Consider the following 26,007-nt stretch of genomic DNA (forward strand, 5'->3'; position numbering starts at 1 on the left):
TCTTCTTTCAAAAAAAAAAAAAAAAAAAAGTAGATATTGCAAACTCAGTTTGGGAGTTGGCAGTGAGCGAGGCTGGAAAAGACCCCGAACTCAAATCCCCTCGGTGCCGTCTCACACTTCGAGCCCGGAAAAATACTTAAAAAAATATATTTTTCCTATTTTCCTTCTTTTTTTTTTTTTTTTTTTTGCCGGCCAACACCCAGCGGGCAAAAAAATCTCTCAGAGGGATTTTTTGGAACTATGAATTTTGGTCTTTTTGCCTGCATAAAGACTGCAGGATCAGACCCTATGCAGAGAGAACAAGGCACTTTGGAAAGAGACAGCCATGCTCATCCTGTTATTTATTCTACAATTCTTTTTTTTTGTTGTTGTCGTTGTTGCTAATAATCGAGACACGAATAGTCTCAGTTGATCAGTATTAAATCGGGGAATCTCTGTTGGCAATATTTGCCATATAGATTTGGGTTTTTTTAGTTAACCTTTGTAAATTTGCAAGCGACCGTGGTCTCTGTGTAAAGACAATCCTCCATATGTTTTTATAGAAATATATATATAATGAAGGATTATTCCCCTCCCTCCCCTCTCTATTTTTTTTTCCACCCTGACGTTGTACAGTTCGATGACACCTATTTTAATTCTTTCTGCACTGTATAAAATTGTAATTATGTGGGTTTGTTTTTTGATTTTTTCGCCTTTTTTTTGTGTACGTTTTGTCCCCAAAGAAAAAAAAAATCCCGAAATAAAACCTGTATGTTATTTGTACATGGGCTTCACGATTGTATGAGCAGCAAATAAACGAGCATGCGGTGTAATTAAGCTTAATTAATGAGGAGTCCAGCCCTGCAAACCCTCGGGCAATAATTCCCCATCCCGGCACAGACTCAAAATCGACTTTTTAGGGATTTTTCACCTTCGCGGAGTCCTGGTTGCCAATTTCCCTGCTGGGAAATATTTCAATTGAGGATATTGAAATGCAGAAGGAGGAAAAGCGGTGGTGCTTTTTATTTTTAGCTTTTTATTATTAGGATTATTCCATTTTTTTCCAAGGCGAAAAGCTCTGTTTGACAGCTCTTTGCCTCTCCTCGAATTCCGGGCGTGAGGCTGCCGGGATGGAGCCCGCGGCTCCTTTTTCCTCCTCCTCCATCCCGGGAATTTTCTGGCTCCTTTTTTTCCTCCTCCTCCATCCCGGGAATTTCCCGGCTCCTTTTTTCCTCCTCCTCCATGCCCGGAATTTTCCGAGCCGGCAGGAAACTTCCCGCGAGCTTTTCCCCGCATGAAAAAGAAATAAAAATTCATAAAATTGAGGGAAATTTACCCAAATTATTAGGAATTAACAAACAGGAATAAAAATTAAGATCAACATCGTGCACGGGGCAGTGATAAATCGGCATTTAAAGATCGGTATTTTCCTGTGAAATTTGGGGGATTTGGGCTAATTCAGGATCCTCCAGAATCCAGAATTTTTTGCTTTAATTCGTGGGCCAATCTGTCTCTATTAATGTTCAATATCAACGCCCATAAAAAAAAGAGATGCAGACGAATTAATCTGATTTTATGGTTGTGAATTTCTGCCTTTATAGAGGGAAATTTAATCATTGCACACTAATTAGCCCAGCTCTGGCATCAGCTTAATTAAAATCCAAGTTCGCTGTAACAAGGGAGAAATTTATAATATTATTGTAATTAAGGCAAGGCTTTGTTAGAGTTGGGAGAGGCCTTTTCAGAGTGAGTTTTTTATTGTTGGTTTGTGGGGGTTTTTTTGAGGACCATTGTGCGGTTTTGGGTATTTTTTATTAAATTTGGTTAATGTTTTTGGGGTTTTTAAAATCTCTGTTTAGATCTCTTTAAGCCAGCAGCAATCTGCCTGCAGCATTATTGGTTTTCCCCATTTTTATGCTTTTCTGGGCTGATCTTTCCCACATCCCTGTTGGAGGTGAGCACGTTGTCTCCATCCTTTTAGCTACAAGCTGAAACCAGAGGGTTTTTTTACTCCTGAAGCAAATATCTGTCCTAGGTGTGGCTTCAACAATGGTCCAGAGTTAGGAGCCCAGCTCCTCGAAATGCCACTGTCACTGCCAAGGTTTATTTCCATCCCTTTGGGTTGATTTTGGGTCCTCCTTGGCATTGGGTGCTGCTGGAGGCTGGCAAGGGCAGGCAGCACCTCGTGAGGCTCGGGCCCAGCTCGCAGGGGTTCCGTATCTGCTCCCCACCAAAGCCTGATGTGATTCATTCCTCTCCCTCCCGTGGCTTTCCAAACCTGGAAAAACAGAGCAGCTGCATTCCGGGGACGCCACATATTCCTCAAGCCAGTGAGCGCAGTCTAAACAGGAGCTCTCCATCCCAAAGCCCTCCAGCAGCCAGGAGAGACCAAAACCCCCCAGCTCCTTCAAAATCCCCCCCAAATCCTGCAAAACCCCCAGCTGCTGCAACCCCCCAGCTCCTGCAATCCCCCAGCTCCTTCAAAATCCCCCCCAGATCCTGCAATCCCCAGCTCCTGCAACCTCCCAGCTCCTGCAACCCCCAAATCCTGCAACCCCCAGATCCTGCAACCCCCCCATCTCCTTCAAAACCCCCCCTAGATCCTGCAAAACCCCCAGTTCCTGCCACCCTCAGCTCCTGCAACCAGCCCCATCTACTGCAAAACCCCCCAGCTCTCCATCTACAAAAGCCCAACGGGTTTTTCCCAGTATTTTCAGTCCCAGGGGATGGCAAACCCCAAGCTGCTTGTGCTTTTCCAGGAGGGCTCTGGGAGGAGGTGAGGAGGGATAAACTCGCCCAGAAATGCTGTGGGAGCCCTGGGAGAGCAGCGAGGCAGGGCTTGCTCAGAAATGTGGGATTTGCTGCTGGAAAGGCTCAGATCTGGCTGTGCTCAGCTGCTCCCTGCTCCTCCTCTCTCACATCCCAATCCTTAGGGAATACAGCTCCTTTTCTTTTGGGGTTTTGGCATTTCTACTTCAGGAAACAGCTTCTCATTGCTGATGCCCTGTGCAGGCCCAGGAACTTTCTACAGGGATGGAATTGCCCAGGAATTTTTTACAGGGATGGAATTGCCCACGAATTTTTTACAGGGATGGAATTACCCAGGAATTTTCTACAGGGATGAAATTCTGGAGCGTGAGGACAAACAGGGCCTGGTGTCTCCAGGCAGTTTGTCCCCTCTGGATCAGGGGACATCGGTGTTCCCAGGCCTTGTGCAGGGATTCTGGTGGCAAAGCACTTCCCTCTGCTCCTCCCAGGATGTTTCCCCCCATGGAGCTGGAGCTGCTCGTGGGCTCGTGTCCCCAGGGGTGTTTGTGAGCCCCACGCGGGGACAGAGCTGGAGGGAGCACGGGAATAGTGCAGGGATCCCAAGGAAGGCCTGGAAGAGGGGATGTGGGGCTGGGTCCCCTGTAGGGGGGACACATTTCTGGGAGGGTCCATCGGGATGATCTGCAGCATTTTTGGGGTGAGGATGGTGGCGAGGGGTCTCTCAGGGCTCCCGGGTGTCTGGAGGATCCTGGGGGGTTTGGAGGATCCTGGGGGGGTTTGGAGGATCCTGGGGGGTTTGGAGAAATGCTGGGGGTTCTGGAGGGTCCCAGGGGCATTGGATGATCCCAGAAGATTGGAGCGTCCTGTGGGAGAATTGGAGGGATCCCAGGGGACTGAGGGATCCCAGGGGACTTTTGGACAATCCCGGGTGGGTTTGAGGGATCCTTGGGGGTTTGGAAGATCCCAGATCTTCCAAAGATTTGGATGATCCTGGAGCTGTTGAATTATGCCAGGAGTGCTGGATGATCCCAGTGGGATGGGATTTGGATGATCCTGGGGGATTTGGATGATCCCAGTGGAATCTGGATGATCCCAGGGGTGTTGAATTATCCTGGTGGGTTTGGATGATCCCAGTGGGATCTGGATGATCCTGGGTATGTTGGATGATCCCGAGGGGCTTGGATGATCCTGGTGGGATTCAGAGGATCTTGGAGGTGTTGGATGATCCCAGTGGGTTTGTATGATCCCAGTGGGATTAGAAGATTCTAGTGGGATTTGGATGATCCTGGTGGGATTCGGAGGATCCTGGTGGGTTTGGAAGATCCTGGTGGGGTTGGATGATCCCAGTGATATTCGGATGATCCCGGTGATATTTGGATGATCCTGATGGGATCCGGAGGATCCCGATGGGATTGGATGATCTCAGTGGCATTGAAGATCCCAGTGGGATTTGGACGATCCCGGTGGGATTGGGTGATCCCGGTGGGATTCGGACGATCCCGGTGGGACTGAAGATCCCGGTGGGATTCCATGATCCCGGTGAGACTGAAGATCCCGGTGGGATTCCATGATCCCGGTGGGACTGAAGATCCCGGTGGGATTGGGACGATCCCGGTGGGATTGAAGGTCCCCGGTGGGATTGGGACGATCCCGGGGTTGGGGGCGGTGCCGTTCCCTTGGCGGCAGCGCCACCTGGCGGCAGCGAGCAGGGAGCGCAGGCCCGCGGCTTTCCCAAAATTTGGCTTCAAACCCATCCAGGTGGGGCCGGTTTGGAGCCTTTCCCCACCTGGTGGATGCTAAAAAGCTTGAGGGTTTTTTTTGTTTGTTTGTTTGTTTTTTGTTTATTTTGTTTTGTTTGAGTTTTTTGTTGTTGTTGTTTTTTTTTTTTAATTATTAATTAATTTTTTTAAAATCTCCTTAAAAATGTATTTATTTTGTTTTTATTTTTGCCTTCTGGCATCCGGACCTGTGAGAGGGAACATCCCTTTATCCAATTCTCACCCCAGGTGAAATTCCTTTATGGAGCACTTTGGGATCAAACCTTTTCTGTGCCCAGGTGGGACAGATGGGAACACCCGGCATGGAAAAGCATGGAGTAATCCATGGATACAGGCACCTGACACAGGATGCTCTCAGATTCACAGATTATCCAGATTTCCAGAAAACCTTGGAGACTTAACCTGTGGGAACAACACCTGCAATCCTACCTGGGCATTTGGGATACCAGGGGATGAGTTTGGCCTCAAGTTCTCAGCAGCTCTAAAGGCTGAGATCCATAGGAATCAGTAGGCACCTGATTTCTCCTCAAAACCAAAATATTTGGGATCTGTGCACCTCAGGGGATCAAACAACAGCTCTTGTCACTTTTGGAAGTGGACTTTGATTTCTGCAATGCTTTTAGGAGGCCACACCTGAACATCTGTTCCCTTTCCAAGCACAACTCCTGCCTGATGCTCTGCAGGAAAAGGCAGTGCTGGGATGCTCCTGCAGGACTTCTCCCTGCCGAGGAATCTTTGCACAAGGAGTCATCCTCAGGGATCAAACAGGAGGGTGAGAGGAGCCCCTGAGGAGCGGGGGGTGCCCCAGTGCAGCTCTGCAGCTGGAGGCTGTTGTTATTCCTAGAAATTCTCAGATTGCCTCCACGAGTGAGGAGAGGCACGGGGCTGCCTTGTTTTCTTTAGTAACTTTCCCTATCAGAATCCAGTACGGAATTAAAAACAGAATATTCCTATCAGTGGTTGGACTGGATGATCCCAGGGGGGAATTTTACAATCTAAATGACCCTGTGGGTTAATTATTAATAAAAGACAACAGAAGGAATAAATCCTATTGAGATTCTGGCTCAATATCCAAATCCCCAAATTCACAAAGTGCCCAGAGCAGCTGTGGCTGCCCCTGGATCCCTGGAATTGTCCAAGGCCAGGATGGATGGGGCTTGGAGCACCTTGGGATGGTGGAAGGTGTCCCTGCCTTGATGAGCTTTGAGGTCCCTTCCATCCCAAACCATTCCATCACTGTGACCTCAGGTTGCTTTGATTCATCCAACTTCTCATAAATATTCCAACTCCAGTCTTAAAATGAACGGAATTTTTGCAGGGGAGCTGCAGATCCTTTGGAAAATTTCACTGAGGGAGTCACTGTGCCATCAACAGGGATTTCCTTTCCTCAGACACTTCTCCAGGTCACCTCAGAGATCTGTGAACAAGCACCAGAGAGCAAATGGCAATCCCAGAGGTGAAAGCACCTCAGTTTAACCATGGGAATGAATGTGGGGATACTGGCAGTGCCACTTGGCTCCAGCAGTGACAACAGCAGCCTGAGCACAGACCTTCCTTTATTTAAAGCAGCAAGGCTCAAAAAAACCCCTGGAATGGCACAGAAAGTGCAGCTCTGTGGCTCAGCTCAGCTCCAGGCTAATTACTGCAAAAATAAGCAAACACACCTGGGGAAGCAGGATGACACGGCCTGGAAAGTTTTGCAGGGACTTTGGGGTACCAGGAGCTCATTTGGAGCAGAACTTGTGTGGGGGTGAAGTCCCTGCAGAGCAGCAGCTCCAGGCTCTGCCTCCTGCAGAGGGATGGAAATGCCACAGCGCAGAGCCTGAGCAGGGCAGGTGCCTGGAAACACTCGGCAAACACGAGATCCCCCTGGACAAACACAGGTATGGCTCTTGTCTGAACAATTATTCACTCTGAAATGTGAAGGAGTGGTAGCCACGGGTATGGTGATGCTTGGAAATGTGGCAGCTTTCACCACGTGAATGTTTCTCTTTTTCCCCTGGCCTTTTTTGGATCCCATTTAACTGCCCCGTGTGTTTGCTTTATTCTTTAAGGAAAGGTAAACCTGGCTTGGCTCAAAGTGTGGGATGGGGCATGATAACACGTGTGTGTGACTGGGAGACCTCTGGAGGTGGCACATTTGGGGGGAAATTTCTGTTTTGTGTCTTGTCTCCCAGAGCAGGAGCTGTGGTTTGTCCCTGGCATGTGCTGGAAAGTTCTGGAGCAGGAGAACCAGGGGGATTAAAGGCTCCAGGTATCCCCTGGGAGACAAATGTTGGGAACATCACTTCTGTCACACAGAAGAGCCCAGCAGGGATTTGGCTGGGATTTTTTGAGAGCTTTTGCTGAGTTTTTGGCCTGTCCTCCTAATGCCCAGTTGCCTCCAGCCTATCAGGAGCCATCTCTGCCTTCCCATCTGTAAAATATGGATGTTCCTGGGGCAAAATTCTGGGAAAAAATTCTCACTGCTGCCTTGTCTCCCAGAGCAGGAGCTGTGGTTTGTGCCTGGCAGGTGCTGGCTACCTTGGTGGAAAGTTCTGGAGCAGGAGGACCAGTGGGATTAGAGCCCCCCTGATGCTCCAGGTATCAAAATCCTCATTGGGAACATCACTTCTGTCACACAGGAGAGCCCAAGAGAGGCTTGGCTGGGGGATTTTTAGAGTTTTTGCTGAGTTTTTGGCCTGTCCTCCTGTTGTTTTCCCAAGGGCTGGCAATGCCCAGTTGCCTGCAGTCTATCAGGAGCCATCTCTGCCTTCCCATCTGTAAAATGTGGATGTTCCTGGGGCCGCAGCAGAGATGGACCAGAGATAGATCCATATCCTGAACTCATTTCTCCCAGGCACTTCAGTGGGATGCCCAGCCCAGAACAATGGCAGGATACACGACCCTAAACATTTCTGCAGGGCTTTGAAAGATGAAAAGCAGAGATTTTGCTACCTATGTCAGAGGAGGGGCAGGGAAACATTCCATGATGTTTATAGCAGCCATCACGGACATTACACATGGAAACATGGGAAATGCTGCCCTTTTCTGGGAGGCAGATAATCTTTAAGAGATGGCAACGAGGAAATCAAAGCATTTGGTACACAACAGGCTCCCAAGCAGGGGGGTTTGCCCGAGGAACGTGGCCATGGCCACAGATGTTTCCTCCAGAGCCAGAAGTGCTGTGAGGGGCTGTTCCTTCGGAGGAACCGGAACGAGAGAAATCCCTGCACACGCTTTTCCTCCCCCTCCTCACCCCTGAGGAGGAAAAACACAGCCCCAGTGCTGGATTTTTCAATGGAAACATTTCCCTAAAAGCTGTTTGTTTCTCCTTTGGAGCAGTAGAAGATGATGAAATAAAAAAAAGCATGCACAAAATAAAGACATGACTTGGAGACAGTGTTTAACCATCCCTTTCCTGACTTTTTTATGGGGATAATGGGATAAAACCTTTGTCCTTCCAGGCCGCTTGTTGGGAGGGGATCAGGGAGATGCTGGAGGGCTGGATGTGGACCTGGATGTGAGATCCAGGAAAAAGCCTTGATGGTGAGAGCTTTTCTTCTCCCCTTTTTCCTTCCCTGGAAACAAACAGTGTCTGACTCTTGTAACTCAGAGCCTACCCAGCAACCCAGCTTGTTTACTGTTGTCTTTGGTGGCTTGAAGCTGTGTGGCCTTGTCCCTGTTCCAGGAAATGCATGGACATGGCTGGCTGAAGGAAAACCCTCACGCCTGTGCAGTTTTGGGGTGGCACAGAGCCACCTCAGCCTCATTGTTAGCAGATTCCAGCATTGCCTCACTGCTCTGTGCCACACACCACGCTGGCACTGATGGCCTGCAACAAAAACCCCCTCCAAAGTCACCCTGCTCTCCCTCATGAAGCTGGTGGAGGCTCCATTCACCCCATGCTGGTTTCCCTCTGCATTTTTCCCACAAATGAGGGTAGGGAGAAAGGGAGAATGTCCTGGGAAGGTCATGTCCCTCATGGAACACCTTGGTGGTCACTGCTGATCCCAAAGCCAGCCCCAGGGGTTCAATCCAGACCAGCACCTTCCCCCTCTGAACCCTCCAAAAGAGGGGAGAGCAGCAACAGCAGCTCCACAACAGATCCCAAATGTCTGTGCCATGAAAGGAGCTGGAAAGAATGTGCCTGGCCACATGACAGGCGAGGACATCGGGCTGTGCAGAGAATAGAGAGCTCTCACTCTGAATTATTGGGAACAAAGTTGGCTCAGGAAAGCATTTCCCATTGTTGCTGAACGTTTCTTTCTTCTCATCACACAGCTCTGCTGCTGCTGCACCCAAGGCTGGCCTAGGGATCACTTCACTCCCTATTAAAAGCAGAGCAGAGATCTATCAGCAGCATTTCAGACTTTTCTGCAGCATCCAGGCACTGCTTTGCCACTGTTGAAGATTTTCTGATGGGTCTTAAGCAGTAAAACTGGGCCAGGATGCCCCTGAGAGGAGGCACATTTTGTGTCTTTGTGCACAGCTCACAGCTACAGCAGGTACAGAATGAGGAATTAGGACTTGAGTGAGTATTCTGCTCTTTAAAGCCTGTTCATTCAGGCAGAGAATATTTCAAGGTATGGATTTTAGGTTTGGTTGTTGGTACCTTGCATAGTGTTGGCCTGGGCCAAAGTAAAACATAAGTAGGCTTCAATTCCTCAAGATTTCTTGTAAGATCAGAACCCAAGGGTTCAATAAAATCTCTTGCACTTCAGAGTTTTGTGGACTTAGAGAAATCCCCCTGACTTTGCTCTAAGTGATGCCTTCCTGAGCATGCAGAGAGCCTGGAACAATAGCTGTGACAGAGGCACACTGCCCCATTCACTTTTTCTACTCAAGCTGCTGTTTCCTTTAGGGTCAGCCCACAAGAGAAAATCCACATCATACAGCTGGAGACACCAGAAGGCCATGCAGGGCTGTGCCTTGGCCACTCTTGTATTTAATTAATTTCATTTAATTCAACAGCAGTTTGGCAGCTGGCACTGAAATGTCTTTTAGCTGGAGAAGAGCAGCACCAAGAGCCCCATCCTGATTTCAGAGAGGGATTTACTAACTGAGTTGGCATTGACATTTATTAATAACCTGATCAAAAATACAAAAATACTACAGCATTTTTCCAGTTCATTCAAAATGTGAAGAGTTTAAGCTTACAATAAATTATTTTTCTTCCTAACCACAGTTCATAGAATCACAAAAGTTGGAAAAGAGCTCCAGGATCATCAAATCCAATCTGTGACCCATCCCCACCTTGTCACCAGCCCAGAGCACTGAGTGCCAGATCCAGCCCTTCCCTGGACACCTCCACCACCTCCCTGGGGAGCCCCTTCCAATTCCCACCCCTTCCATGAAGAAATTCCTCCTGATTTCCAACCTGTCAGCATCTCCTCATAGCATGGTTTGGAGTTTAACTCTCAGCTGGGAAAGCAACAGGATGTTGGGTAAATACAGTGAAATGTGGCATTGAAACACATGACAGAAAAAAGTGACAGGCTGGAAAGAGCCAAGATTTTGGACACTGCTCACCTGTGGGCTTCACCCAGAACCACAACTGCAAACAGAAAAACATCCAGATGTTTGTCCAAACAAAACTGGCCCTGGCTGCAGGCTGGGCTGACAGGAAAGCAAAGTTACCACATTTACAGAACACATAAACAGATCTGCACTGAAACTCAAGATGGGAAGAAAGGAAAGCAGGTAGAGGATGTGATTCCCACAAATGTGACCAGAAAAGGGTGGTTCCACTGAAATGCAACAGGGGAAGTTTGAGATGCTGGAAGTTTTTGTTGGCAGAGTCACTGGCTTTTAACTGCTAAGGTCACCTGGACATCTTCAGCAGAGCAAGAAATATCCCAGAGCCAAAAGGAACAGCAAATGATCTCATTACTCAATTTGCCATCATTTGGAAAGGGCAGGCAGGGATGGATAATTATTTTTTTGCTTTTCTTTCCTCTGCTCTGGAAGCTGATGATGCAGTAGTGTGTTTGGGCAGTAACATAACCCTGGCTCTCAGCCTGGAGTGCCAAGCCCTGAAATGAGACCCAGAGGGTTGTGCTTGTCTGAATCTGGGCTCAGTGATACTGGAAATCGTTTGGAGCTGTACAAAGAATGGAAGGGAACTACTGATTTTTTCCAGATCCTTTGCTGACCTTACAAGAAGTTCACAGAATGACAGAATGGTTTGGGTTGGAAGGGATTTGAAAGATCATCTTGTTCCAACCCCTGTGCTGTGAACAAGGACACCTTCCCCCATCCCAGGGTGCTCCAAGCCCTGTCCAGCCGGGCCTTGGGCACTGCCAGGGATCCAGGGGCAGCCACAGCTGCTCTGGGCACCTGTGCCAGGGCCTGCCCACCCTCCCAGGGGAGAATTTCTCCCTGATATCCCCTCTAACCCTGCCCTCTGGCAGTGTGCAGCCATTCCCTGTGTGCTGTCACTCCATGCCCTTGTCCAATGTCCCTCTCCATTGGGAGGAGGAGTCACTTCCATTTGGAAAGTTGAGCTCTCCCCTAAACCTTCCTTCCTCCAGGCTGAACCATCCCAATTCTCTCTACCTTTCCTCCAGCAGAGCTGCTCCATCCCCCTGCTCACCCTGGTGCCTCCTGTGGACTCTGTCCAACAGCTCCTGCTCCCTCCTGTGCTGGGATCCCAGGGCTGGATGCAGCTCCAAAGCTTTCCTGCAGCCCTTCCCTACAGAGCCACGTGACAACGATGAGAACTTTTTATTAAATACTGAATAAATGTCTGACCCTCAAGGCATAATAATCTGCTTAAAATATGCTTAACAGTACTCCCTGGCTAAAAAACCCCAACTCTTACTTTAAAGAAAATAAAATCCATTTAGATGCTTACTTTGACTACGTGCCCAGCATCACTGGCAAAAGTGCTTCTGTTTAGAAAGGATGGCTGGGCCAAAATTTAACTTGTTTTTCAGGAATAGGAAACCCAAGAGGGAAAAAAAAGGTAATAAGAGCCATAGCAGATAAATCATTATTGGCCATTACACTGGAAGGGAATGTTCATGTCCAGGACAGTGCCTGGGAGCATTTTCACCTGGAGAAGTTGGGTGGTGATGTCTCACCCTCCTCACTGAGGATGTGGAAGAGCATCAGGGATGGTGACAAAGCATCAATCAATCTCCAGAAAATTCCCAAAGAATTCCGTGCCAGACTAAGCACCAACAAGTTCTGACCATGGTGTGCCTGCTTTTCATTCCAGTAATAATATTAATAATAGTAATAATAATAATAATAATGTTATTTCACAGAGGCAAAGGAATCACATCCTGTTAGAAGAGACAATCAGGAACAGCAGTTGAATTATAGAATTATACAGCTAAATTATAAAATCATAATTTTATAATTATCTGATCCATAAGAAAAGCGGTTTTAGGGAAAAGCAGAGAAAACTGGGATTTGCTTTGCTCTGAAATAAGAAATATAAGGTTTACCAAGGGCTGATTTAGCAAAAAGCTGAGAACAGGGTTCCCATCTTTCCCACCTGATGTTGCCAGCTCGTACCAGAGTTAGAACTAAGCCAGTTTTTTCACAGCCACTCTTCAAGGCACAAAAATGTCAATCTCTCTCTCCATGGCCATTTTTATAAAAAGTAAATTGAAAAGTTCCAACAGGCAAAGCCCATTTTTCAGTAAACAGAATTTTTACCCTTAGGACAGATTTCCTGCTGCTGCCTTTAACCTCACAGGTATAAAGGGGCAGGTGTAACCTTAAATGACTGACTGGAACCACCTTGCTGCAGGTGCCAAGGGGCAGGGCTTTAAGCCAGGCTTAACAAAACCACCAAACAGCACCAAACCCAGAATGTGGGTACTTTGTGGGTAATTGTTTATAGAGAAATAGCTCCTCTCTTACCTGTGGGGACAAACCTTTGCATGTCCAAGTGCAGAAGTGAGGAAGTTCGTGCAGAAATTTGGTTTTGTTAAACCTGAGGGTTACAAAACACCTTAAAACTTCAGGTTGGCTTCTTACAAAACAATGAAAACTTTTTTGTTTGTTTGTTTTTTGGGGCTTTTTATCCCTCCATACTCATTTGTGACTATGGATTTCTCCTTGCCCCTTGCTGCTCTTGGCCAGCTCCACTCTCAGAGCACTGCCCCCAAGGCTCAGGCCCTGCAGGGAGGCCACAGCTCTGTGTGCAGCCCCCTGGTCCCTGTACTCCAGGAAAGCCCTGTGCTGTGCTCCCTGCCACTTCAGGGCCACGGGAACCACCTGCAGTTCCCTCAGGGCACTTTTCAGCTGGCTCACTCTCAGGCTGCCAGGCAAGTTCCCCACATACACAGTGGTGATTGTGTCAGACCCCTGGAATTTGGGATTTCCAGGATCATGGGGATCTCCCACTGGAGCAGCCCATGGCTGGGGATTTGCAGCCATCACCTTCTGGCCTGAAATTGCTGCTCTCTTGGTGTTTGCCAGGGCTGGGTGTTCGTCTTGGAGGGTGACATCCTTGCCAGCCTGCTTCTCCCTGCATCGAAGAGTCTTTAGGATGGGGATTTTTCCCAGCATCTCAGAGCTGACCTAAAAAGGAGGAAGATGGATGTAATTATTGTAAAAAAATTTCTTGCCTTCCAGAAAAAAAGATGATGAGCATCAGGGCTCGTTTGTGCCATAAAAAGAGAGGAACCTTATTATCCTGCTGCCACACAGAGTGCCAGAGCATTCCAAATGTTCCTAATTGCTGCTCTGATTGGGAAGTCTCCCTAAATACACACTGCAGGACAAAAATAAACATTAGTGGCTCTTGAAGTGAGCAGCACAACATGGATCCAGCAGGCAAATCCCAACCAAAGTCAGGACTATTCCAGTGTGACATTTATTTATCTGAGTGCTTTCAGATCTGCATTCTCCTTGTTCTCCCTTTGTGTTTGCTTTCACTGAGGGCCTGTGCTCCTGCTCTGGCAGAATCCTACACAGTCCTTGTCCTGGCAGAACCCTACACACAATCCGAGTGCTTTCAGAGCTGCATTCTCCTTGTTCTCCCTCTGTGTTTGCTTTGACTGAGAGCCTGTGCTCCTGCTCTAGCAGAACCCTACACACAATCCCTGTCCTGGCAAAATCCTGCACACAATCCCTGTCCTGGAAAAATCCTACACAATCCCTGTCCTGGCAGAATCCTACACAATCCCTGTCCTGGCAGAATCCTACACAATCCTACACACACCTACACAATTCTGGCAGAATCCTACACGATCCTTGTCCTGACAGAACCCTACACAATCCCTGTCCTGGCAGAATCCTACACAATCCCTGTCCTGGCAGAATCCTACACAATCCTACAGAATCCTACACAATTCTGGCAGAATCCTACACGATCCTTGTCCTGACAGAACCCTACACAATCCCTGTCCTGGCAGAATCCTACACAATCAATGTCCTGGCAGAATCCTACACACAATCCCCGTCCTGGCTGAATCCTACACAATCCCTGTCCTGACAGAATCCTACACAATCCCTGTCCTGGCAGAATCCTACACAATCCCTGTCCCGACAGAATCCCTCCCAATCCCCTGGCCTGACAGAATCCATCCCAATCCCCTGTCCTGACAGAATCCATCCCAACCCACCAGACCCTTCCATTCTGCAGAGCTCCTGGTGCTCTTTTCCCCCAGCACAGGATATCCGTGGGCTGGGTCACACAATGGTGGAAGCTGCAGCAGGAGCGTGCCTTGGAGCAGGGTTCCTGTGGATGTGGGCCCGGCTGGAGGCACGTCCCCTGCTTGGGGCACATCCCCTGTGTGCCACCCGACCTCCCACACCAGCCCCAGCTCCTCAGACCCCACAGGGATGTGCTGGGCTGGAGCAGGGAACGGCAGCGCTCGGACGCTGCGCTTCCCGCTGTGAGCCCGTTATTCCTTCATCCATCCCTCCATGCCCTGACCCAAAGAGCTTCTCTGGAAGGGCTCTTCCTCTCAACAGCTGAAGCCCATCCATGCGAGGCATGAGATGCCCCAGGCTGCACTCAGACACTGGCAGGAAATGCAGTGGTTCCCCAGCTAATGTGGTCGAGCTCTTGGCTTGCACACTGAGCTTGGAAGGAGGAGGAATTCCTGCTTGGCTGCTGGACAAGTCCAACATCCATCAACACCACATCCAATGCTGAAATTCAGGGAGCAAAACAGAGCCTGGGGAAGCAATGCCTGAGCTAGCAGAGACCCAGGCTAGTAGCCCAGAATGTGAGAGGCTGGAGTGGAGCAGCACCAGTACATCCCAGTTCGCACAGGCCTGCAGAGCTCCCAGCCCAGAGCCTCTGAGTTCCTGCTCCTACAGTCACAGCCACAGCCAGCCTGCATCTGCACAGCATCAAGCTCAGCTCCCTGGGGACAGCAGCCCAGCTCTGAAGTGACTCTAGGAAAAGCCAAGGCAGGGTGGGGGCAATGTCAGGATGAGGTGACAGGCAAGTCACTCAACAGAATTCTCTTAATCTTCTGAAGAGCAAACAAGCAGGTTTCATTTCAGGCTGGAGCTAAATAAAAACATGATTTCCATAAAGCCTGTGCTAGTTCTGCTAACACAACATCAAACAGCAAGGACTTGCTCTGGGGACTTGCTCCTGGAGCCTCCACACTCAGAAAGGTGCAGAGCATTTCCAGATTTTACAGAGTTATTACTCTGTGGATTCTGGGGCTGATTTGTTTTTCTCAGCCAAGAATTCCAAGTGCTGTGTTTGACAGCAAACTCCCCTTCCCTGAGTGACACAACATCAAACCAAGGGCTGAAGGGTCTCACTTTGTTTGTACTGGCCAACAATTAAGAAGGTTTGTTGTCCTCTGTCAAATTTCAATGTGAAATGTAAGCTCTATGCTAATTAAACCAAACAGGAAAAACATTTTTCTGTTCTCATGCAACCAATCACTCCTGGCCCCAAAGCACAACCCAGGAACAGCTCCTTTCATCCTGAAATTAAACTCAGTTGCCAAGGCTTGGGTTGGGTGTTTGGTTAGAAAGGGAAATGCTATCAAGGGCAAACCCTCAGGGCTTTGGAGATTGGGGCAATCAGAGATGGGCACTGAGAGGACCAACCCTGGAATTCCCAGGCTTTCAAGGACAATCCAAGGGCAGGATTTAGATAATCCAGGGAACAGCACAATCTCTAAGGGACTTCCACCAGGCATCTCCTCTCACTAAGCAGATTTTGGCATCAGCCTGCAGCTCTTGGAGCTGCTGTTTCAGGCTCCTGGCAACCTCAGGAAGATGCAATGAGCAGCATTCATGTTTCAGGGGGAATTTCTGCACAGAAAGGGGGATTAGACATTGGAATTACTGCCCAGGGAGGTGGTGGAGTCCTCATCCCTGGAGGTGTTTATGGGAAGACAGGACATGGAACTCAGCTGTCTGATCTGGGATCACTCACAGGTTGGACTTCATGATTTTGGAAGCATTTTCCAACCTCAATGATTCTGGGATTTTTGTAAGGGCTATGAACTATTTTCTTTAAAGCTCTGATCAAACACCATCATGAAGTGATTCTGTCATTCCCTCAAAATCCAGCCCAGTGCAGCACAACAGCAACAGACCTTCACCAAAGCCACAAAGGCAGCTGATTTAAGACTTTTATTTTTCTGTATTAGCAAAGATTTGTAAAAAATATTAGGCAAGTTCTGACACTGTCAGCTGACACCTTCCTGTCACAAGAGGCACAGAGGATTTACCTTAAGGGCTTTTTTCTCCCTGGGTTCTAGGGGAACATTTCAGCTGGGTTAAACCTTCTAAACCCTTCCGTCTTTTCTCCCACTTTTATGCCACAGAAAGGCAGAAACTCAATTTGGGGTTTCAATTCAACAAACAAATCCATTGGGGCTTTTGGGGGTGAGAACTAAAAGGGCAAAGGGGGCAGTGGGTGGCAGGGGAGAGGAAAAAGCTCGTTCTGCTCTGTTGCAAAAGAGCAAACAAAAGAACCCTGTGATAGCACAATCTGTTGCTAATTACAATCATGCAAAAAGTTCCTTTTGTCCTGTGAGCTGGGGAGGATTGCAAGGATTTATTTCCATGTGGAGAGAGGCCAAAGATATTCCTCCTCTCTTTCAAACAAGCTGCACACTTCTGGGTGCTCTGCTGGCTGGTCAGTCCTCCCTAGCCTTGCTTATCCCTATTCCTGTCCCTACCTACTGCTTTAGGCTAAGGCAGAATTTAGGGACATTCCAGCCCAAGTCTGGTTGATCCAGCTATGTGGACATGGGCAAACCCCCCCATCCCTTCAAAGCCAAGGCCAAACCATTTACTGATGTTTTGAAAGTTTGGATTGAGTGTTGGGATGTAGCTTTGCTAGTGAAACCAAAGCTGAAGAAGCTCCCTATCATCCCCTGACCACTGATTCCCAGACCAATTCCACACTTCAGCCCTCTGGGCTTGGCCAACAGAAATGCTCATGGGTCTGTGCCACAAACTCTGAAGTGATTTGGGTTAAAATAACTCCACCAAAGGCAATTAATCATTTAATAATCCCTGCCATGGCTGGGAGAGCCTTGGGGAAAGAGGACAGCAGGCTGGATAAATTCTTCTGGCACACAATTACTGGGAAAGGAGCTGAGGAGGGAAATGTGGCCCTTTTCTGACAGAAACCTGAGGAAAAAAATCCTGGATGGGATGGGATTGTAGGCTGTCCTTATCCTGCTATTTCATTCTGCTTCCCACAGCTCCTCATCTCACTGACACAGGAACACCTGGATCTTGTGAGACCCCACCTGGAATCCTGTGCTCAGCTCTGGTGTCCCCAGCAGCAGAAAAACATGGAATGTTGGATCGAGTCCAGAGGAGGCCATGAAGTTGGTAGGAGGACTGGGACACCTCCCCTGTGGGGACAGGCTGAGAAAGCTGGAGCTGTTCAGGCTGGAGACATCCCAGCACCTTCCAGGACCTGAATGGGCTACAAGGAAGCTGGAAAGGGACTGTCCATCAGTGACAGGACAAGGGGAATGGCCTCAGAATTGAAAAGGGGAAAATTTAGTTTGGATATAGAGAAGGAATTGTTCCCTGAGAGGGTGGGGAGGCCCTGGCACAGGTGCCCAGAGAAGCTGTGGCTGTCACATCACAAATGTCCTTTGGGGACATTTAGAAGTGTCCAAGGCCAGGCTGGGGAGCACCCTGGGACAGTGGAAGGTGTGCAGTGGAAGGAAAGATTCTCTTTCAAATCCCTTCCAACCCAACCCATTCCATGATTTTAAGATGGAGACTGATGCTGCTGCCCTGGCAGGCTGCAAACAGCACCAAACACCTCCAGTGCTGCAGGTCCACCAGCCCTTCCAAACAGGTGGGCAAAAGTGTTAGCAAGGGTCATCTCTGCCCATCCTCAGAGGGCTCTGACCCCAGATTGCTCAAAACCTCCAACTTTTCATGCTGTGTCCTCTTTTCATGCTGTGTCCTCGTTTGCAGGAGCTCTGAGCAAACAGGGATTTGTGGCACAGACAAGGCTAGGGCAGCAAGGCCAGCACAGCTGAACATTTTATCATTCATTTGCACAAAATGTCCAAATATGTGCACACAATCCAAGGGCACATTTCTGGGAGCTGGCAGCCTACTGGTGTCCCTCAGGAGAAACTTCTGCAGCCCACACTTGGAATCCACTCGTGCATTCTGCAGTGAGGCTCAGCTTTGTGAAGGTGCTGAGATGTGTGACCACGTGTGGAAGCATTCCCTGTCCCCACCAGCCCAAAAACCACACCACAACAAAGCCCTGCCTACACTGACTGCAGTTTCCTTCTGCTGAAGGATTTGCCAGCTTGGATGGGTGCATTTGTTGAGCTTTCCTTTCCAGATGTTCTATCACACACCCAAAGCTGTTATCAGAGGTTTCCATCTCTGCCACTGGGATTCCCCCCCACGTCACTTCATCATTTAATTTAATTTAATTTAATTTAATTTCATTTCATTTCATTTCATTTCATTTCATTTCATTAAATTCTTTTCCTACTGCTAGAAAGTTCTCAGCAAAAGAATTATTTCAAAACCAGAAGGAAATGCTTACTAAAATACAGTGATTTTTCCACCAGCTACTCTCCTTTTCCTCTTCATGAACCCAAATATTTTAATTTGTCTGTAGTTTCAATTTAAAATAAGCACAGCACAAATAACGTGATAATTGGGACAAATATAATAGCCAGTGTCCCAGATAAAGATCACAGTTACCCATAGAAAATATTAAATGAGAAAGCAAGTAGCTTCATGAATTCAGAGTTTCCAGAAACAATGGGTTGAATTTTCAAGACAGATGAAGCCAAATATTCTCCACTGGCATCCAAATAAAGTTTTCCAGAGTGCTCAGCTCTCAGCAGCTCTTGCTGCCCTCCAGTAACTCAAATTGATGTCCCAAAACTCTGACCTCAGAGGGACAAAAGTTCCACAAACACCCCCCAGCACTGGGGATTTAGAAGTGTTTCTGGAGTGCCTGATAATGATTTTTTTGTATTGATGATGTTGTGGCTTCTCCACTTCCTTGGAAGTCTCTAAAGAGCTCAGAACACACACGAGCACTCCAGGAAAATGCAGCCATGGATTTGTTTGCTGGGTGAGCACCTCCTTCCCAATGGAGCTGAGTGTGCATTACTGACAGCACATCCTTACAACAACCCTTAGCTGTAATCCCATATTTGCAAACACCTGGATTTCAAACTCCTAAACATTGTCCTGGCCTGATCCAGCCCTGCTCCCCAAGGATCAGATTTTTTTTACAATGTATTTTCCACCTCACACATCCTCACAATGGAGTTAAGCTACTCTGTGTTGACAAAACCCCATGTTTAGAAGTGGATGATTTATTTACTCACTGCCCCTTGGTTCATTTAGTTTTGCTCTGAGGAACAGGAATGCACCAGCAAAGCCAGGATTTGCAGGAGAAAAGGATGGGGAGAAAATGATGGAGAAATAGCCAGGAAAATCCAAAGGACAAACACTTAAATAGCCCCTATCAAATGCTGCCTTTTTCACAGCCTGTGATTAACCAGACCTCCCACCTCCAAACCCCTCTGTGCAAGAGCTGAACACCCAGCTACCACTACAAAATAAATGTCACTCATTTCCCTGGGGAATAATGGCAATTTCTTCTTCATAGAGACACCACACTTTGTTCTGGTCCCAAAAAGACAGAAAAGTGATGATTATCCCTAGTCTTCTCCAGTAATCCTATTTAATCCACACAGTTCAAAACAAAAGGTGTTAAATCAACACTCAAATATTCAAATAAAGGGTCAATCTGTGCTCCATTCTCAGTGAAAGCTGCAGAAAATTCAGTTTCTGCTAAAGGCACAAAAAAAAGAAATTAAAAAAGTGTCAGCAAGGCCACTTACTGAGAAGTCTGACACCAAGGCAGACAAACTGATCAAAAATATGTTGGCAAGATGGATGGAGCACAAGGGGTAGGCCTTCAACACAATTACATTCAATAATATACTAAAAAAAATTACAATTCAAAAATAATTCAATGGAAAAAATGCACTAGGACAGACAGAGCTGTTATTTATTTATTTATAACCTCAAATCCTCAACCACAGGCAGGGTAAAATGCTCTCCCACTACTGGAATAAAAATAGTCCTGGCTAGAATTTGTTTGTTGTAGATACATTACCTAAAGAAATTTAACCCTTTTAGCTGGTTGGCAAATTTTAACAAACAACTTTTGATTTCCCTAGGAGTATTCCCTTAAAATTCTTCAGTTTCTGCAAGATGTGGGTGCACAATTCCTCATTTCGGCATTCCTGCTGTAGTCACTCACGCAGGATTGGGTCTGCTCCCTGACTGGATGATTTTAGAAATGAAAATCCAGTGACAAAGAAAAAGTTTTCCCAGCAGGAACCTCCAGTAAAACAAGGAGGTTTTACTTCAAGCCTTGAGCCTTCACTCAAGGCTTTCCTGAAACTATTTGGGAAGCTGAAAAGTTTCTGACACTGGGCAGGGAGGAAAGGCCAATCCATAATAGAACTACCAATAAACAAAATCATGTTTGAATACCTGTTCTTCCACCTGAAAATGAGCTGCAGCCACGAATTTATCCCTGGAAAGTGAATCCACTGCAAAAACAGGAATGTACCAGCAGCAGGTTGTGTTTTCCTTTCACAACCACAGCAGCACAGACTTCTACCCACCAGTTCCACCCCCTGGGACACCTCCAGGATGGGGCAGCACCTCCTGATAATCCACTGGACACAGCAACCTCAGATGGAGGGAGATATCTCTCCTCACCATCACCCCTTAAACCCCACTGCACACAGATCCTGCTGTTTGTTTCACCTGACAAACACACCTGCTCTTTTACCAAATATTTCTAATTTAAAAATTTGTTTCTATATAAAAATGGGGGGTTTATCAGCAGGGTATTGGTACCAGTAAGCCACCAGCAGCAAAGGTTTAAGATTTAACTTGATTAAGATTGAACTTGCCTTGTGCCACATTATTCCCTGAGGTTTTGGTCGTTTGCAATTAGTCTGGATAGTCCTTGTTGGAGTGAGGATGAAATCCACAGTTAAATCATGATCACCCAGCAGCTCCTCTGCTATGTCAAGCACCTACAAGGCAGAGATTTGGTTAAGTAGCTAAAAAAAAAAACTCCCTAAAGCTGTGCCCCATTCCTGATGTCTTGTCACATGAAAATCCATCAAAGACAATGGGAATGAAGATGCCAAACCAGCTTCATTCCATGTCTCCTCTCCAGACAGAGCAGGAAGTGTCCCAGAGCTCCCTCCCAGCTGGAGAGGGGATGTTTGAACATCTCGGCTCACCTGGCAGTCGTGCACGATGGTAACCACAGGTGTGTCCTCCTGCACTGCCCCCATGGACACCATCATTGCATATTCCATGTCTGCATAACCTTCCCCTTTGCCAATTCTCCAGCCTAAAGCACAGAAAGTGGGAAAAAAAAACCCAAACAGCACAGTGGGAAGTTGTTAAAATGGTGTAATTAACCCAGCAGTCTGCAAGTTGTAAGTCTGGAAAAAATCAGATCAGCATCTCTCACAGAGTGCAGCTTTCCTTGAAATCAGCATTGAAATGAAAGAAAAAATCAGTTTCAATGACTCCTAAAAGATCCCAGAAGCTTCCCATTCAGAATAAACAAATTCAATGTAGTTAACACAGCAGTTTATTTAGCAATTGTATTTAGAACCTTCTCTTCATGTCCAACACAGGTTCATGTGGGTAAAGAGGAGTCTGGGTCACATATAAAAACTGTGTTATTTTAGGCAAAGGATACAGTCAGTGGAAAATTTTTCAGCACCAGCAGGTTTTCAAAATACTAGAAAATGCAAAATCTGATCCCCAAATAGGTCCTGAATCAGCAGGTCTAACACAAGTCCCTTCACACAGCCTGTGTGAGCAGAGCAGATCCCTGAGCAGGGAGCCTGCTTGGATTCCGTTAAACACAAAGAATTCCTTGCCTCAAGGGTTTTCCTGAACATCCCTGAGGCCACTGCTGTGTGCCCACTGCATCCTGAGGCCCCCTGCTTCCTGCTGGGACTGCCAGCAGGGATTGGGCACACACAGGGGCAGAAGCCAAGAGCACAACTCAGCTCCAAGGAGAAATCTGTCCCTGCCCCTGGGCTGGCACTTGGAACCTTCCTGCTGGAAGTTTTTCCTCACCTTTTTCAGAGACAGCCACTGATCCCACAACCACCAAGTCCACTTGTGCTTTCCCATCCAGCCCCACAGGCACGCTGTAGTCTCTCACACCCTGCAGGAAAAAAACAGCATTTGAGGTTTGCAGAGGGCACAGTCTTCCAAGAACTGAGGCAGAAATCCAGGATATTTTGATAAATCCCAGTAACTCCCCACGTTTCCAAGTGTCTCTTCCATGTTTAGCCAAGCTGTACATGTCTGGGAAGTTATCCCCAGGGAATCCTAGAATAGATTCCCTACTACAGTGACAAGAATTTTGGCACACTGCAAGGAGAGCTGAGGGAGGTGGGCACTTTTAGAAACAAGGTTTTTAATTTAGGATCAAAACCTGGTATTTTGAAACACTTTTTTTGGAAATCTGTTCTTAAAAATGAGGGCAAGTGACACTTCCTATTTACACTTCCCTACTCTACTAAAAGCTTGAGGAATACCAGAGCACTACAAATGCTTCAATTAATTCTGAAATACAAATCACAAAGTTAATTTAGACACAGACAGCTACAGCACAAAGAAATCTGAAGTTACACAAAGTGATACAATTATTTTTTTCCTCCCCTCTCCTCATTCAACCCCACCCACTTCTCTTCAATCTGTTCTCATCTTAATGAAAATTCTGTCCAAATTGCAGAAATTAAAAATTATGTTTACTTGGGTTTTTAAATATCCAAGGTTTAGAACTATTAAAAATACATCTTGTGATTCAATCACTCCAAATATATGTGTACAGCACAGTGCAAATGCTCCTCACACCAACTCAACTTGCTGCTAATTACAAATTAACATTATTAAAATCACAATAAATGCCACAAAAAAAAGCCAAACACGTTCTGTGCAGAGCAGAAACCCCACGAATTCAGTAATTTGTGGCTGACTATCAGCACTAATGCCCATCAGGCACTTCCCAGCAGTGTGGTAAGGATTGTTTGCACAGGGCTTTGTAAATACAAACTGCCAACAGCATTTCTTCATTAGTGGGCTGGGGCAAAAACCAGACACATGGTGGTAAGAGCCCAGATCAGACAGCAGGCCAAGAGAAAGGTCTCTTGCAAAAATGCTCTTCAGCCCTGAACAGCTTAATTAGTTAATGACTGCAATAGAACTTCCAACAAAGAAAGTCACTACTAATTCCCAGCCTTTACAAGCTCGGCTGTTTAGGGGGTTGCTGCAGAATTTTACTGCCGTTAGCAGGAGATAAAGGAGGAAATAAATCCCTGTAGTGAGCTCTTCATGCTGTACCGGCTGGGTTTTCACGGCAGACACAGACGGATGTAAAACCCGCGGGGCTGTGGCCAAAGCCTCGGCTGTGCGGTGAGACTGGAACACGAGAGGGCAGCAGGAGACCGCTGCAAAGGCCAGCCTCCCACGGGTCCGCATGCAAACACCACGATTCACAGCTCTTTGGGTGTTGTGTTCTGTAAAAACCTCGATTTTCCTGTCTGGTAGCACCTAAGAGCACTAAGCTATCCCCCAGAGGGTTCAGCAGCTCAAAACTGCGGAATGGAGGAGCATGAAGAAAGATCTAACTCACCTCAAGTCATGATTTTCTAAAAGACACTGAGAAATATCAACTCAAATCCCTTTTAACCCTGCTAAGACTGGATTTTCTCCTGATTTCAATATTAGCAACGTACACAAACCCAGAGATAACATCCTAACAGGAAGATATTTCAGTTTTCCCAACTTCCAGCTGGTCCATCCCAAGCCCAGACTGTCCCCAAGTAAATTCAGCCCTCCCTGATCCCTCACTCCCACCTGAGATGTGGCACATCTTCTCAGCATCTCCTTGGTTGCACCTGCAGGGGGAACAATCCTGTTGAACAGCCCAGTCCTCAGCCGTGGTGTGGGAACCAGCAAAGTCTTCCTTGCCTGGGGAACCACATGAGAAAGTTCATTTTACACTGAAGAAATACTTGTATTGTCCCACAGTAAAAACTACAAATATTTAATTTGTTATGTTGTTGATGGTGTAGTGCTTGTAAGATTAATTTCCTCCAATACAAGAAAATTCCATAAAAAGGTTTATTGAAGAAATAAAAGGCAAGACAGACATTTGAAGATATTTCAGGATATACATTTAAAGACAATTCCTTCTTTAAAGCTATGTTTCTAAATAGCTTTATGAGATAACAGTTTCAAACTAACAGAGGGCAGAGTTAAATGGGATATTAGGGAGGGTGAGGATGAAATTCTCCCTGTGAGGGTGAGGAGAGCAGCTGTGGCTGCCCCTGGATCCCTGGAATGTCCAAGGCCAGGCTGGACAGGGCTTGGAGCACCCTGGGATGGTGGAAGGTGTCCCTGCTCAGGGCAGGAGGCTGGAACTGAATTATCCTTCAAATCCCTTCCAACCTAAACCATTCCATGAAATTTATTGATTTGAGCTCCACAAATGAGCTGCACATAAAACCTTGGAGATGCAGTGCCAGGTGTTGCTGAGGTGTGTTATATTTTCTCCTTGAGGCAGGTCTTATGAGCTCTCAGAGGAACCCATCACACCCGAGACAGCCCAGCTACCTCAATGGCACAAAATCAGCAGGATGGCTTCTGAGGCAGCGTTGGAAACACCAAAGTTTTAATAAAAGGCAAAATAACAAAGCTCTTACAGATCAAAACCGAGCCAGGGACAAGAGGCTCTTTCTCCTGGAAAAACACCTCACAAAAGGGATTATTTCCTTTGTTCTCTTCTTTTTCTAGTGAATTCCTAGATGGGACCTTTTGGCTTCTGTCCCACTGGGCATCCTTAGGTTTGAGGTGAAGGTCCTGTGAGGTGTCTTTGTACCAAACTGAGGAAATTTCTGGGCTTTTTAAGGACACAAAGGATAATTTGTTTCTCCTGGTAAAACACCTCACAAAAGGGATTATTTCCTTTGTTCTCTTTTCTAGTGAATTCCTAGATGGGACCTTTTGGCTTCTGTCCCACTGGGCATCCTTAGGTTTGAGGTGAAGGTCCTGTGAGGTGTCTTTGTACCAAACTGAGGAAATTTCTGGGCTTTTTAAGGACACAAAGGATAATTTGTTCACTCTGTCATCAGGGGACACACCCCTACAGCAAGGGACACATCCCTGCAGAGGTGCCAGGCTCTGCTGTGCCCTGCCCAGCTGCCCTTACCTGCAGGGCACCTTCCAGAGGTTTGTCAGGATCCACCTTCACCTCCCGTGCTCTGCTCGCCCTGCCCAGCTGCCCTTACCTGCAGAGCCGCCAGCCGGGCACCTTCCAGAGGTTTGTCAGGATCCACCTTCACCTCCCGTGCTCTGCTGAACGCTTCCAGCTCCCTGAGAGAGCAGCAGGCCTGCAGGGAGCCCTGGGGCAGGGGAGGAGGCAAGAGAAAGAATTTTCACTTACTTCCAGCGTTAGGAAGCGGGCGTTCCTCTGGGGAGCATCGGGGTTTATTTTTACTGTACGGGCAGCCCGGAATTCCTGCAAAGCCAGAAGCCGGGTGGCGGCGTGGGAGGAGCCCTGTTTGCATAAAACAGCAGCTCACAGCCGAGAAGGGCAGTGCAGAACCTCTCACCCTCGGGGCAGGCTGATTCTGCAGGTTTTTAATTTCCTGTGGAGCCCTGGAAATGCCCAGTGCCAGCTTGGACAGGGCTCGGAGGGGGAGAGTGGAAGGTGTTCCTGCTTTGAGGGAGCTTCAATTTCCCTTCCAATTCAAACTGTTCCGTGTGTTGGTTTTTGACAAGGGGCTTCTGTTTGCTTTGCTTCCAGAGCTGCGAGGTGCTGCCCGGGAACTGGGGGCACTGGGGGGAAACTGGAGGGGAACTGGGGGGGAATGAGGGGGAACTGGGGAGCACTGGGGGGCACTAAGAGCACTCGGGGGGAACTGAAGGGGCCCTGGGGGGGAGTTGGGAGGCACTGGAGGGCACTGAGGGGGCACTGGGGGAACTC

The 26,007-nt window shown here is 47.5% G+C and overlaps 1 protein-coding gene across 2 annotated transcripts in view; it reads right to left on the reverse strand.

Annotated features, from left to right (window-relative positions):
* Positions 1-12,553: 12,553 nt before the first annotated feature.
* MTHFSD (methenyltetrahydrofolate synthetase domain containing) overlaps positions 12,554-26,007 on the reverse strand; it is a 14,181-nt gene continuing 727 nt past the window's right edge. Inside the window, exons 2-7 of one of the 2 annotated variants that reach the window (XM_039721453.1) lie at positions 25,310-25,423; positions 23,877-23,990; positions 22,089-22,179; positions 21,233-21,345; positions 20,894-21,019; positions 12,554-13,043 (exon numbers count right to left, since the gene is read on the reverse strand). In XM_039721453.1, coding sequence (XP_039577387.1) covers positions 12,555-13,043; positions 20,894-21,019; positions 21,233-21,345; positions 22,089-22,179; positions 23,877-23,990; positions 25,310-25,423 — 1,047 coding nt within the window. In that variant the 3' untranslated portion in view covers position 12,554. Of the gene's footprint in view, positions 13,044-20,893; positions 21,020-21,232; positions 21,346-22,088; positions 22,180-23,876; positions 23,991-25,309; positions 25,424-25,464; positions 25,579-26,007 lie in introns of both variants that reach the window. The other variant, XM_039721455.1, reaches the window with a different exon arrangement.

This window comes from Passer montanus, unplaced genomic scaffold, assembly GCF_014805655.1.
Source record: "Passer montanus isolate IOZ18808 unplaced genomic scaffold, ASM1480565v1 scaffold45, whole genome shotgun sequence".
Lineage (NCBI taxonomy): Eukaryota > Metazoa > Chordata > Aves > Passeriformes > Passeridae > Passer > Passer montanus.